General features: G+C 37.9%; 1 protein-coding gene across 5 annotated transcripts in view; it reads right to left on the bottom strand.

Moving 5' to 3' along the window:
- The window catches only part of AP3B1 (adaptor related protein complex 3 subunit beta 1), a 348,922-nt gene that overhangs the window by 281,098 nt on the left and 51,943 nt on the right, over nt 1-15,881 (bottom strand). The window contains exon 1 of one of the 5 annotated variants that reach the window (XR_004283661.1): nt 3,023-3,352. The exons of 1 other annotated variant lie outside the window; for it this stretch is intronic. Coding sequence is in view for 2 of the 4 variants with exons in the window: in XM_032334869.1 (XP_032190760.1) it covers nt 3,023-3,150 (128 nt within the window). In the remaining 2 variants the exon portion in view is untranslated. Of the gene's footprint in view, nt 1-3,022; nt 3,354-15,881 lie in introns of those variants that run through there. 3 more of the 5 variants (XM_032334869.1, XM_032334865.1, XM_032334868.1) reach the window with 3 other exon arrangements.

The following is a 15,881-nucleotide window of genomic DNA, read 5'->3' as shown; positions in this document are numbered from 1 at the left end:
CTGGGATGGAGCCCTGAATCGGTCTCCCTGCTAGGCAGGGAGTCTGATTCTCCCTCTGCCCCTCCCTACCCTCCCCCCACTCTCAATCTGTAAAAAAAAAAAAAAAAAAAAGACTACGAATTGTACTGATATTAAATTTCCTGAATATAACAGTACTGCAACTGTGAAAGAAAATACCAGTTCATAAAAAATACACACCATACCAAGGTATTAAGAGGAAAAAGATATGATGTATACAACCTATTCTTCAATGGATCAGAAAATAAATATGAATGTGTGAGTGTCTGTGACTAAACAGAGAAAGAGAGAAATAAAGCAATATAGCAAAATATTTTATTTGCTGAATCTGCATAAAGGGTAGTTCTTTGTACTACTCTTGCAACTTTTTTGAAAATTTGAAACTATTTCAAAATCAACCATCAAAAATTAGAGCAGAGCTGGTGGATGAATGCATGGAGGGAGTCAAAAGGTCTAAGTTCCAGTTATAAAACAAGTCATGGGATGTATTGTATACCATAGTAACTATATGGTAACAATAATCCGTATTATGTATTTAAAAGTTGCTGAGAGTAAATATTAAAAGTCCTCATCCGGGTGCCTGGATGGCTCAGTGGGTTAAAGCCTCTGCCTTCAGCTCGGGTCGTGATCTCCACCTTGGGCTCTCTGATCAGCAGGGAGCCTGCTTCCTCCTTTTTCTGCCTGCCTCTCTGACTACTTGTGACCTCTGTCTGTCAAATAAATAAAAAAAATAAATAAATAATTTAAAAAAAAAAAAGTCCTCATCAAAAGAAAAAAAATTATAACTAGGTATAGTGATGGATGTTAACTAGACTCACTGTAGTGATCATTTCTGAATATGTACAAATATCAAATCATATGTTATATACCTGAAACTAATATGCTGTATGTCAAGTATACCTCAATTTAAAAAATGACAGCAGAGAAACAGGGTAAGTTTTAAGTTTTTTTTACATATATTTTGTCATTTGGTTTTAAAAAAAAAAGTTTAAAAATAAAGAAGTATCATGATTTTATAAAAGAACGTAAACTCAAGAGAGATCAAAAGACCCCTTTCGGGTATCTCCTTGCTCCTATACAACCCCACTAGGTTGCAATTCAATGGCCAAAACGTTTCTAATACCTGGAAGCTTCCAGGTAATACACTGTCTACAGCTACTTTTCAAAGTTTTAAACTTTTAATGAGTTTTGTGCGTTTTCTAATGAAAGCACCATAAATTTCATCAAGTAGTAAGCAGCATATCCAAGTGCTTGAGAAAATGGGCTTTCAGATTAGAATGTGTTCAAGTTCAGAGAGAGTCCAATGTTATAACCTTGTGATCTTGGACAAGTTAACCACTTGCACTCCAATTTCTTCATCTGCAAAGCAGAATCAGATAAGTACCTGGTAACAAGCCACTGAGGTTGTAAGGAGAACTGAATAAGATAATAAATGTAAAATAATGTGCACAAATGCACAAGCACCTCATAACTGTTAGCTATTTTTATTTTAAATCCAACCTGCTTGGTCACCTCAACAGCACTGGTCTTAGTCAAAGCCGTACATCTTTCCCCAAACCAGGCCCAAATCTGACAAAACAGAAAATCAGAAACTCTAAGAGAAAAACCGTCTTAGATGTTAACAAACTGTAAAAGTAAATTAATTGTAAGTAAATCACACGCAAAACAGACTGACACAGACTTACAGGGTAATTCAGCAGCTGAACATTTTGCTAATGTAAGTGTAAAGCTACAAGCTTCCTATTAGAACAACCCATCATCCAAATGCACTGAATGAAAAATGAAAAGAAATTGGTTCTCTTACCGGAGAACAAGGGGGGCAGAAAACTGTATTCCATATGCTGTATATAAGATTTCAGTCAGCTTAGCACAATCAAAATTTAAACCCAATGTCAAAGACTAGCAATTTTGCAGACTATCCGATTTTATTAGTAAAACTTAAATTACATTTTAATTTTACTCTTCTGACACCTGCAAAGCCATCAGCACAGCTTCCACTTAATTCAGTATGAATCCAGTGACAGCCTATTATGTGACCCCAGACTACTAATGAGACATTAAAAATAAGACAAATGTAAAAATGATTCCAATAAAATATAAAGTTACCAGAATTCTGTAAGTTTAAAACCCCTCCCACCAAAAGGTTTGGGGAGGTTTCCTCTTCAGTTTTCGATGGTACTTAAATATTTTTGCTTTTAAAAACTACACACTGGGGGCGCCTGGGTGGCTGAATGGGTTAAGCCTCTGCCTTCCGCTCAGGTCTCGATCTCAGGGTCCTAGGATCTCAGGGTCCTAGGATCTCAGGATCCTAGGATGGAGCCCCGCATCCCGCACGCTGCTCAGCAGGGAACCTGCTTTCCCCCACCCCTCTGCCTGCCTCTCTGCCTACTCTGCCTATGCTTATTACTCTGTTTGGAATTGAGCTTCCCCACCCCACCCCCCGTAAAGCAAAGGATATTATCCAAGAACATGAATGTTCGTATGAACGGTTTGTCCATTCATAAAGCGCCTAAAACACCTCCATGCTCCTACACTCCACGGTCAGAGAACAGTTTCCCATAAGCAACAAACACTCTAAGGCGCCCTCTTAACTCCCCCAAACATCTCTTTCACCATAACACGCCCATTCTCCAAGCTTGACCCAACAAATATTAAATTAGCTAGAAGTGTTTGTTCACAACTCAGATTCCGGTGTCCCAGCCCAGACTAACTCAATCAGAGTCCTTAGGAATGAGACCTGAAGCTCTGCAAACAGTTCTTTTCTCACTGAAGTTTGAAAACTACGAGAGACCCCTACACACACTCACCTCAAGCTCTCCAACGACTCCCACCACTCCGCAATGACCCGACCCAACCCCACCCCCCAAAGGGAAGTGTTACGGCCCGGCCCCAGTGCGGTCCCAGGGCGACTTCACCCTTCTCCCGGGAGCTCAGCCCGGTGCCCGCTCCTCCCGGGTCCCCGGCTCCTCAGTCTCGCCCCCACACCCCAAACCTTTCTCCTCACTTCTTCAAATCGCTGCTAAAGAGGCCGAAGGCGCCGGAGGGGGAAATGGTTGAAGTCGCCTCCTGACCCAGTTCCGTCGCCTCCCCTCCTCCGGACTGCTCATTGTAAGCGAAGCTGTTGCTGGACATTGCTGCGGTGCTGGCCGGGGTCTGGTCGGTCCTGCCGAGGGTTCTCTCTGAAGGGCTCCTAGCGCCGAGGACGAGGAACAAAACTACTTCTCGAGCAGAGGGGCGCGCGCAGCCGCTTCCGGACTCGTCACGGCTCCCTAAGCCGACCTGGCGGCCCACCCCCTGCGCATGCCCAGTGCGCAGGCTGGCCGGAGCCCACCGTCGGCCTCTCCAGGGCCTGACTGGATTTACTTTCTCCGGGTTTTTGAAGTGACTGAGAGGCTCCGACCGAGTGCGGAAGGGAGGTCGTGGGCGGAACGAGCTGGGCCTCTCGGCTTTTAAAGTTTTCTTTTGGAGAAAAATAACCGCTTGTGTCCGTTTTGCTCCCGAGCCCGGTCACTTTTACATGACTCTTGCTGTAAACCAGCAGCATTCAGACTTCTTCTGAAATGCTAGTTAACACACCTGATCAAGTTTCCTAAATCCCTGACGATTGCTTTTCCTTTTGTGAGATTTCTACTCTTCTTCCTCCAGCCCTACATTCGCAACTGTCACCACGAAGCCCTCTCCCAAATCTCTCCACTTTGAGGAAACCTCTCCAGATTGTGCCTTTGGGGATCCATTGACAAGTGTTCGTTCCACTTTGAATGAAACCTTTGAATGAAAATCCAGGAGCCAGCAGTTCCCAGGAGCTAAAGGAGTTCTACGCACTGGCCTCTGGCTACCATAAATAAAATAGAGCCACGTAGGGTGCCTGGAGTGGTGTATTATGTGGACACGTCTTTACCTCTTTCTTTCTCACTATTAGCACTCCCCAACATCTATCAGGGATGTTGCACTGAATGTTGCCTGGCCCCGCAGTAGCACTTGATAAAGCCTCTTTCCAGGCATAATCTCCCCCAGGCTGCCAACTCAGAAAAATTTCAGCCTTCCGTATCTTTCCCTATTCTTTCTCCCTCTGGGCAGGCATTGAAACCTGGAGACCCAGGGGCCAGAAACTGTCAGAAGTCCAGTGCAACACAGACTGGGGGCCCAGCCCCTCCAGGAGGAGGGTGGAGCCTGTTCAAGGGTCAACTCCTCAAAAGGCCACACAGAAAATTATGAGATACCATTGCACACCTATTAATATAACCAAAATCTGGAACACTAAAACGCTAAATGTGACACAGTAGGAACTCTCACTCGTTACTGGTAGGAATGCAAAGTGGAACAGTCATTTGGAAAACAGTTTCTTTTAAAATTAAAGTTATTCCTGTCATACAACCCTGCAATAGCACCCCTTGGCATTTACCCAAAGGGGTTAAAAATATATACCCACCCGGGATGCCTGGGTGGCTCAGTGGGTTGGGCCGCTGCCTTCGGCTCAGGTCATGATCCCAGGGTCCTGGGATGGAGTCCCACATCAGGATCCTTGCTCAGCCAGGGCCCTGCTTCTCTCTCTGCCTCTGCCTGCCACTCTGTCTGCTTGTGTGCGCGCGCTCTCACTCTCTCTCTCTCTCTCTGGCAAATAAATAAATAAAATCTTTAAAAAATATTTATTTGAAAAATATACCCATGCAGGGGCGCCTGGGTGGCTCAGTGGGTTAAGCCTCTGTCTTCGGCTCAGGTCATGATCTCAGAGTCCTGGGAGATCATGAGCCCTGAGCCCCAAGGGGCAGGCTCCCTGCTGAGCAGAGAGCCTGCTTCCTCCTCTCTCTCTGCCTGCCTCTCTGCCTACTTGTGATCTCTGTCTGTCAATTAAATAAATAAAATCTTTAAATATATATATATATAGACATATATATATATACCCATGCAAAAACCTGCACATGGGTGTTTTTAAAAGCATAGTTTGTAATTACCAAAACTTGGAAGCAATCAAAATGTCCTTCAGTAAGTGAATGAATAAGTAAACTGTGGCCCATCCAGACAATAATACTATACAGTGCTAAAAAGAAAGGCAGTATCAAGCCATGAGAAGACATAGGGGAAACTTAAGTGTACATTACTAGGTAAGAGAAGCAAATCTGAAAAAGCTAAATACAGTATGATTCCAACTCTTTAACATTTTGGAAAAAGCAGACTATGGAGACAGTGAAAACATCAGTGGTTGCCAGGGGTTAGAGAGGGGGGAGGAGGGATGAATAAGCAGAGCAAGGAGGAATTTTTAGGGCAATGAAAATACCCCTGTACCATACCATTATAATAGATATATGTCGTTATACATTTGTCCACACCAGAGAATGTTCAAGAGTAAACCAAGAGTAAACCCAAATGTAAACTAGGGACTTTGGGTGATAATGATGTGTCAATGTAGGTTCATCAATTGTAAACAAATGTAACACTTTGGTGGAGGATGTTGATAATGGGGAAGGCTATGCATGTGTGGGGGTAGGGAGTACATGGGAAATCTCTGTACTTTCCTCTCAGTTTTGCTGTAAACCTAAAAGTGCTAAAAAAAAAAAAAAAGTCTTAATTTAACAAATGAAAATAAATTTAAAAAATAAAGGCTACACTGTTACTGTGTAAGTACCCATGACCATGACTGAGTCTTCAATTGGAGAGGAGGGAACATCCTCCCAGCTTCATAGTATGAACAAAACTTGACAGGTTTTTCTTTCAGTTATTAAAATACCCCTCCAGGGAGCCCAGGGGACTCAGTTGGTTATATGGCTGCCTTCAGTTCAGGTCATTATCTCTGGGTCCTGGGATAGAGCCCCATATCAGGCTTCCTACTCAGTGGGGAGTCTGCTTCTCCCTCTTCCTCTGCTGCTCTCTCACTCACACTCTATCTCACACAAATAAATGAACAAAACCTTTAAAAGTAAAATAAAATAAAATACAATACCCTTCCAGAAATGCAATGATAAAATTTGTTATATGTCAATATTGATGATATGGATCAATTTATGTAACTACCTATTGCCGATTATTCTTGATGATGATAATTATGATAATCATAGATATACTTAATAGATGGCTTAATATGTACTAAGCACAGAAGTGACTTACATATATAATTCATTTAATAGTAAAAGAAGTTAGCCTTGGTTTCCTTTATCTGTAAAATGAGGAGATTGGTACATACCCTAGAGAATCTCTGGCATATATATCTGCGCGTAGAATTTCTTGATTGTAGATTACATGCATCTTTACTGAATAGCCTAAGTTTCTCTCTCTAATATAATTTTAGTAGTTCACCATCCCACAGCAGTTTATAAAACATCTTTCCTGGGCACCCTAGGTAGCCCAGTTGGTTAAAGGTCCAACTCTTGGTTTCGGCTCCGGTTGCAGTCTCAGGGTCATGATATCAGCGGGGAGTCTGCTTAATACTCCCTCTGAGCCTGGGTGGCTCAGTCAGTTATGCGTCTGCCTTCTGCTCAGGTCACGATCTCAGGGTCCTGGGTTTGAGCCCCACATCAGGCTGCCTGCTCAGCTCCCTGCTCCCTCTGTCCCTCCTCCCCACTCATGCTCTCTCTCTCTCTCTTGCTCACTCTTAAATAAAGAAAATCTTTAAAAAAAAACAAAACAAAAAACCTCTCTCTCCCTGTCACGGTGTGCCTGGGGGGCTCAGTCAGTTAAGCGTCTGCCTTTGGACACTTGGATTTCTAAAAAGTTTTTATTGTCATCAGTATGATAGATATGAATTTTTTTTTAATTTTCATATTCATGGTCATAATTAATTTGAGTATTTTTATATAATTATTGTTCCACTTGCATTTTATTTTCTAGGAATTGAAAATGAACATATTTATCCAATATTACATTCAGTAATTTGTTTTTCTGATAGATTTGAACTTCTTCATTCTTCAGTCTGTCATTTTTTTTTTTTTTTGATAAGTCTGTCATTTTTAATTTACTGGTTGATTTTACTTGCTGACATTTTATTCGGTAATATTTATTCATGCAGGAGATTGACCTATAATATCTTTGACCTTGAATGGTGTAGGTATTATGGTTATAAGTTCCTCAAAACGGTGATTGGGTAATTTTCTTTTTCTCTTCTCTGGATTATTTTGTATAAGATGGAAAGCATATATTCCTTGGGAAAATAGATAAAACTTCCTTTCATTACTAAAAAAAATTAGAAAGTAAACAAAGACTTGAGGACACTTCCTGTAGAAAGATACTAAATACTATATTCTAGAAATATAATAATAGTAACTACTTAGTTTGCAATCTACTCTTTCCTGTCTCTTCAGAATTCCAAAACCTTTTATATAGTCATGAGGTTTTTGACAGAAGAAAAAGGTCATGCTTCCAACCGGAAGAAACATCAGCTCTAATAAAAACAAAGGATTGTCCTTTGATGTGTGTTACCAAGCTGAAACCAAATTTTCTATTTTCTACCAGCATATACAGTATTTTAGGATTATTGTTGAGTAGGCTATGTTTTTTCAAAAATGATCTTTCCCTTAGCATTTAACAAAATTTTTATTGAATTCTTTCATTTTAGTTTCTATTCAACTAAACTCTCATGATAATAGACATTAAGTTTGGTGCGTATATTTTCAAACTTGTTTTCTAAGCATAGAAAAACAAACTATATATGTGTATATTTTGCCAAATGTCAACTTATACCAAAATACTATTTTGTGTCTTAATTTTTCTCTTAATTTATTATATGTAATATAATAATGTATATAATATAATGTATAATATATTAATATATACATACATATTATGTATATACATATTATGTATATCTTCTCTCAATATGGTATGGATTATATAGTTGTACCTTAATTTTTTCTCTTGATACATTATAGAAATCTTTCCATACTGATATAGTCACCTCATTGTTTTAAACAATAACATAATATTCATTTTATAAGCGTAACTTCTTTTATTTAATCAGCAACATATACAACTTCGCCCATACATGTTATTGTACAGTAGAATCAATATTTCCAGAAGTTAAGAATCTGCAAGTCCATAGTTAGATTAAGTGACGTGCACAGTTAAAATTTTAATAGATGCTGCCAAATTTATAGCCCCAAAGAGGGTACCAATTATCTCTTCCACTGTTACCCTGTTTTACTATACCATTTCCAGTGATGGATATTATAAATTTTTTTTAATGTTTGTTAATCTGATTGGCAAAAATAAATAAAACCCTCATTATTATTTAAACTTTCATTCTGTTTCTTTTAAGTAGGGAGACGATATAATTTAGTGTCTCTTCAACAAATGGGGCTAGCAAACTTCTAAGACTAAAATTTAGAAACTTGCTAGGGGTTGCACAGGGGAGAAGAGGGATGAATAAGCAGAGCTAGGAGGAACTTCTAAGGAAACTTCTGAAACTAAAGGGTGATACAAATCAGAATTTTCCTGGAAGAGCACATATAAACCAGGACTTGTCCAGGCAAACATAGATATATGATTGCCCTAGATATGATGGAGTTAAAGCATATATTAAATGGCTAACCAAATGTTTCTTCTGTTAATTATGCAGGCTTCTTTCTTTCTTTTTTTTTTTTTTTTAGAGATTTTATGTATTTATTTGACAGAGAGAGATCACAAGTAGATGGAGAGGCAGGCAGAGAGAGAGAGGGAAGCAGGCTCCCTGCTGAGCAGAGAGCCCGATGCGGGACTCGATCCCAGGACCCTGAGATCATGACCTGAGCCGAAGGCAGCGGCTTAACCCACTGAGCCACCCAGGCGTCCCTGCTTATTTCTTTTTAAAGATTTTATTTATTTATTAGACAGACAGAGATCACAAGCAGGCAGAGAGGCAGGCAGAGAGAGAGGGAAGCAGGCTCCCTGCTGAACAGAGAGCCCAATGCAGGGCTCGATCCCAGGACCCTGGGATCATGATCTGAGCCGAAGGCAGAGGCTTTAATCCACTGAGCCACCCAGGCACCCCAGTAGTTGCTTATTTTTAAGTGGGTTATCCATCTTTTTGGTTGATAGGCACATTATATTATATTATTATAGATAGTGAATGTTAACCTTTACTCATTATTTTCTAGGAAAGCCTAAGTTATAAAAATTGATTCCAAAAGTTGTAGAAAACCTGAATAGATTAAATAATTACAGAAAAAGTTGAAAGACAGAAATATATAACCAAAAAGGAACTAAACCAATGCAATTCTATTAGGTCTATAAGGAGTTTGTTATTTCTGTTATTTTAAACTATTACTGACTTTTAAGAAAGAAAAAGACAAAGTACTTTCGAATTCATTCTGTAAGACTAACATGACTAATATCCAAGCCTCTATATTTTTTAAAGATTTTATTTCTTTATTTGAGATAGAGGGAGAGTGAAAGCGAGAAAGATAAAATGTGAGAGCACTAGCTGGGGAAGTGCAGAGGGAAAAAGAGAAGCAGACAGACTTGCTGCTGAGCAGAGAGCCGAACACACGTCTTGATCCCAAAATGCTTAACCAACTGAGCCTCCCAGGCACCCCCTCCACCCACTGGGAAACATATCTAGAAAAATGTCGCTAAGGCCTATGTCCAAGAAACATCCAAGAAATTCCAGGACTTTTATGGTTTCATGTCTCACATTAAGTCTTCAATCCATTTTTTGTTTAATTTTTATTTCTGTTTATACTTATTTATTTGTTTATTCATTTATTTATTTATTTTTAGAGAGAGAGAGAAGCAAGAACATGTGCAAGCAGAGGAGAGGGAAGAGGGAGAATTCCAAATAGGCCCCATGCCCAGTGTGGAGCCTGACAGGGGGGTCAATCTCACAACACTGAGATCACGACCGGAGCTGAAATCAAAAGTTGGATGCTTTAAAAAAAAAAAAGAAAAAAAAAGTTGGATGCTTAACTGACTGAGCCACCCAGATGCCTCAGTCTTCAATCCATTTTGAGTTTATTTTTGTGTATGGTGTAAGAAAGTGGTCCAGTTTCATTCTTTTGCATGTAACTAGCACCATGTATTGAAGACACTGTCTTTTACTTATTGTATATTCTTGTCTCCTCTGTTGTAGATTAATTGACAATGTAAGTGTGGGTTTATTTCTAGACTCTCTATTCTACTCTATTGATCCATTTATCTATTTTTTTGTGTCAGTATTGTATGTACTATTTTGATTACTACAGTTTTGTAGTATAGCTTAAAATCTGGGATTGTGATACCTCCAGCTTAGTTCTTTTTCAAGTTGCTTTGGCTATTCGGGGTCTTTTGTGGTTCCATACAAATTTTAGAATTGTTTGTTCTAGTTATGTGATCTTTTTAAAATTACATTTTCTTTTTTAACAAATTATTATTATTATTATTATTATTATTATTATTTTAGACAGAGGGCTGGGGCAGAGAGAGAGGGCAAGAGAGACTCCTAAGCAAGCTCCATGCCCAGTACAGAGTCCATCACAGGACTTGATCTCATGACCCTGAGATCATGGATCATGATGTGAGCCAAAACCAAGAGACAGATGCCTAACAAACTGAACCACTCAGGCGCCCCTACATTTTCTAATTATATATTATTTATGCCTAGAAGTGCTATTGGATTTTCTCTGTGGTCACTCTGATTAATCAATTTAAAGGTCTAATAATTTTTCTCTTGGATTTTCCAACAGGACAATTATATCACCTATAAATATTATAATCTTTCTTTTCTTTTGCAGTATTTATTTTTCTTATTTTTTTCTTGTCTTATTGCATTAACTAGAATATACAGAACAGTGTTAAGTGGTTATGGTGGTAATAGAAATATTTGTCCTTTTTCTGAATTTAATTGGAATATCTTCAGTATTTCACTATTAAATGTGATGTGTGTTCTACTTTGCATATTTTGTGGAAGCATTTTAACATAATCTATATGTACATCACTTTGTACATGTGTAAAAATATTTCTATTTCTATGTTATTGAGTGCTTCTTTTAATCAAAAGAGCTGTTAAAGGTCACCTGGGTGGCTCAGTGGGTTAAAGCCTCTGCCTTTGGCCCAGATCCTGATCCCCGGGTCCTGGGATTGAGCCCTGCATTGGGCTCTCTGTTCAGCAGGGAGCCTGCTTCCCTCTCTCTCTCTGCCTGCCTCTGCCTACTTGTGATCTCTGTCAAACAAATAAATAAAATCTTTAAAATAAAAAAGCAATAAAAAAAGAGCTGATAAAATGTTATGGATTGCATTTCCAATGTCTATTATGTATAATACAATTATATAATAATAAATATAAGAGTTTTAATTTTGAAAAATTCAGTTATTACATAATAAAGCTGACTGGGTAATTTTATGTTTTCACTTAATATTTATCTAGTATTTTATTTAGAAAGTCTGTAGCTCTTTTTTGTTTTTTGGTTTTTTGTTTTTTGGGGGGTATTAGCAAATTCAGGCTTGGGGGTGCCTTGGTGGCTCAGTCAGTTAAATGTCTGTCTTCATCTCAGGTCGTGATCCCAAGGTTCTGGAACAGAGTCCGTGTTCAGCTCCCAGCTAAGTGTGGAGCCTGTTTTTCTCTCTGCCCCTCCCTCCTGCTCTACTCTCTCTCACTGACTCTCTCTCTCAAATAAATAAATATGATCTTTTAAAAAATAAATAAATAAAAATGGGTGGAGGACCTGAATAGACATTTCTCCAAAGACCAAGATGACGGACAAATACATGAAAAGATGCTAAATAGCACTCATCATCAGGGAAAAGCAAATCAAAACCACAATGAGATCTCACTTCATATCTGTCAGAATGGCTAAAATAAAAAAACTCAAGAAACAACAGGTATTGGCAAGGATATAGAGAAAAAAGAAAAAGAATCCTCTTACATTGTTGGTGGGAATGCAAACTGGTGCAACCACTGTGGAAAGCAGTATGGAGGTTCCTCAAAAAATTAAAAATAGAGTTACTACATGATCCAGGAATTCCTCTATTTGGTATTTACCCAAAGAAAACAAAAATACTGGGGACGCCTGGGTGGCTCAGTGGGTTAAAGCCTCTGCTTTCGGCTCAGGTCATGATCCCAGGGTCCTGGGATCGAGCCCCGCATTGGGCTCCCTGCTCAGCAGAGGAGCCTGCTTTCCTTCCTCTCTCTCTGCCTGCGTCTCTGCCTACTTGTGATCTCTGTCTGTCAAATAAATTTTAAAGAAAGATTAAAAAAAAAAAAAGAAAACAAAACAAAAAGATATCTGCACTCCTATATTTATAACAACATTATCAACAATAGCCAAATTATGGAAAAGAACTCAAATGCCCATTGACTAATGAATGAATGAAGTAAGATTTAGTTTATCTATATATACATATGTGTGTCTGTATGTGTATGTATGAATATTACTCAACCATAAAAAAGAATGACATCTTCTCTTTTGCAAAAACATGAATGGATCTATAGGAATAATGCTAAGTGAAATAAGAAAAAAAAAGATAAGTATCATATGATTTCACTCATATGTAGAATTTAAGAAACAAAACAAATGAAGAAAAAAGAAAAAAAAAAAACTAGACTCTTAAATGTAGAGAACAAACTAGTGGTTGCCAGAGGGGAGAGAGGTGGGGGGAATGGGTAAAATAGATAAAGGGAATTCTTAAAATGATCCTATTCCACAGTAGCAACAAATAAGGCTTAAGAAACAAGTCTTAAGAAATGTCTAAGACCTAAGTGAAGAATAACAATAAAATGTTATAGTTTATATATGGGGGAAGAGAGGAGACCTGGAAGGAGAGTCTGTATTTCTGGATAGAAATATTCACCTATTTAATGTACGTTCAATCAAAATTCAATTTTTTTTTACTAGACAAATTAAATCTAAAGTTCATCTGGAAGAATAAATACAGTTTTTAAAACAAAAAAAAATTTTTTTGGAAAAGAAAAGTACAGCATCATGAAGGAAAACTAGATTTCTATATTAGTTTCCAATGATTGATATAATTAATAATCACAAATTTAATGGCTTGAAACAACATAAATGTATTCCCTTACAGTTCTGGAGTCCAGAAGTTTGAAATCAAGGCACACAATCTAAGGTATGGGCTGGGCCACTCCTTCTAGGATCTGGAAGGGAGATCGGCCCTTCCTCATCTTCTCCAGCTTCTAGAGCTACATTCCTTTCATTCTTTGGCTCCTGGCCCCTTCTTTCATTTTCAAGGCCAGCAGCATAACATCGTGAAATCTCTCTCTCTCTGTCTTCACATGGCCTTCTTGAATCTCCCTCTTTTCATAATTTACAGGAATTAGGATTTGTATAAATCTGGGAGTCATCATTTTGCCTATCACAATCTCTAACATAATACTAAAAAATAAATTCCAGGTTGGCTAAAAATAAACCACAAAAACTGAATGAATTTTAGGAAACTATTTTCAGGATTGAAGAAAGAGTATCATTACTGAGGAATGGGGTAAGAAAGCCTCTTAGCACAAATCTGAAACCCCATAACTGATTATAGAAACAATAAACAAATATTTATAATACAATAAATTCTATACAAATATAGCACCCTTTACATATTAGAAATTCTATACAAATTAGCACCCTTTACAATTAGAAAATTACTCTTCTTATGGTTTTAAATGGAACTGAAATTTTACAAAGTTAGTGAAGACATGAAGCTCAAAAAATAAGTGTATTTTCTAAGTGTTTGTTTGAATTTATTGTAAGGATTAATCCTACTCCTATTTTAAAAATAGTTAAATCTGAGTTATAAATAAAACAGTAGTATGATCTCTAATAACTAAGAGTTTTCATTTATTGAGCTCTTAAAGTGTTTCAAGTTCCAAGGTAAGGAATTTACATGCACATACCATGATTATTCTATTTCCTCTGGCCCTCATTTGTACCTCTTGCCTTCACTGAAATACACTTTCCCTGGAATACTACACTTTGGGCAGTCTGGTCTTTCTGTTCCTTGATCCACAATGCTTGCCCTAACCTAAGAGAACTTATTTGCTGAGTTTTCTCCAGGAATATTCTTCCAGTGGGTCTTCCAAACTCTGTCTCTCTGAGCTTTATTTAGGTTTTATTCTATTCAGGTATTAGCTCAAATATCTATTCTTATTCAGAGATGTCTTCTCTCCACACCCAATCTAATATGGCACCTCTTCCCTCTCCCCATCCTCATTGGTTACAGAATTGATAGAGACAGCTGATTTGTTTAATTAGTTATGCCTCACTCTCTGATACATATCCCTCTGGAAGTCTTGCATGTTAAAGAGGATAATATTCCCAGATAGAGTATGAAGTTTCTTTCACCAAATGAACATGAGTTGTCAGGCCCTCCTATTTAAAGAAACCCCATGACTAATTATTTTGGAACATGAAGAACACTTCTGTAATTGAATTTGTGCCATCTTCCAATTTACCAAGCATTTGGGGATTTTTGTACTTCAAGATTTCTAAAATGGTACATACCTGCAAACTTCTGCCTTGAAAATGCCATGACTTCATTATTGTATTTTATAGTGAAACTGATCTGGAAAAAATGCAACGTGATCAACCCTACATCAGGCAAAGACTAATATGTATTAAAAATTATGATCAATGGATGGAGAGAGTGTATCACTTAATAACACAAAGGGAACATTTTAAGCCACTTACAATTCCCCGGATTTATTTAAGCATTTTAGATGGACTTCATCTCAGAGGCAAAGGCTTAAGTTATGTAAAATTATCTTGCTGTTATACTTTTTCTCATATTCCTAATACACTGAATATTTTTATTCAGTCCTGGGGCTTAGAAAAAAGTTAAGAAGGTAGGTAATATGTTCAGGGAAGTGAAGCACCGCTGAAGGACAGGTGCCCTGTAAATCTTGTCCCTTACGTCCTGTCTCTTTGGCTCACTTACAAAGTCAGGGAATATATCTTTCCTTCCTGCCACTCTGTTTTGGCTGAAAAAACAACAGCCAGATCCAGATTTGATCTCCAACCATGTCAGTAGCTAGATCCACAAAGGCATGCAATTTACTAACCTTTCTGAGACTCAGAGCTTCTAAAATCTATTAATTCTAATACTCATTTAAAACAATTTTTTTTAAAGGAAAAGAAAATAACACTTTCAGAATCCCATTCCAGGCTAAAATAGACTACCTAACTTCTTTGTAACCAAATTTCTGGACTTGCCCCTCAATTTTGAAATTACAGGTGTTGTATACTCATATACTCTCTTAGACATCTAAAACTACTCTCTGATTATTAAAACTCTGAAATCATAGAGGAGGAGGAATCTGAGTGTTTCATTAATTCCATCAACAAATACCTGTCGAACTTGCCTTGTACATGGAACATGCTGGAGATTATGCAGGGTACATACTTGAAGAAAAGCCAGACCTTGTGCAGAAGACATTATAACATCATAATAATAGAAGAGACAATCCTCTAGATAGGGATGCCTAATACTACAGCACAAAGCAGTAACAGTGAAAATATTAATGTCAATTCATTAACAGAGATTTAATTTTTCATTTTATGAAGTATTACATAATTTAAATATCATTTGTTCACAACTCATTGTAGTTCAATTCTTTTACTATGGGCCAGGTGCTCTTCTAAGCATATGCATGTATCAACTCATTTGATCCTCATAGAATCTTGTGTGGTAGTTATCAAGAGCATCCTCATTTCACAGGTGAAAAAATTGAGGAACGGGACTTGAGACAAGTTACATAGCTAGTAAATAGGAGAGCCTGTCTTTGAACCTAGACTGGACATCAGAGTCCACACTTCTAATTACTCTGCTATACCACTTCTTCAGATACTTAGTAATATATCTTGGAGATTATACCATATCAATATATAGAAACACCTTTTCTCATTTATAACGGCATAGCATTCCATTTTTTTTTAAGATTTTATTCATTTATTTGACAGAGATCACAAGTAGGCAGAGACACA

The sequence above is a fragment of the Mustela erminea genome, chromosome 3 (genome assembly GCF_009829155.1).
Source record: "Mustela erminea isolate mMusErm1 chromosome 3, mMusErm1.Pri, whole genome shotgun sequence".
Taxonomy (NCBI): domain Eukaryota; kingdom Metazoa; phylum Chordata; class Mammalia; order Carnivora; family Mustelidae; genus Mustela; species Mustela erminea.
Note: the sequence above shows the minus strand (reverse complement) of the source record. Positions and strands in the feature narration are given on the sequence as shown.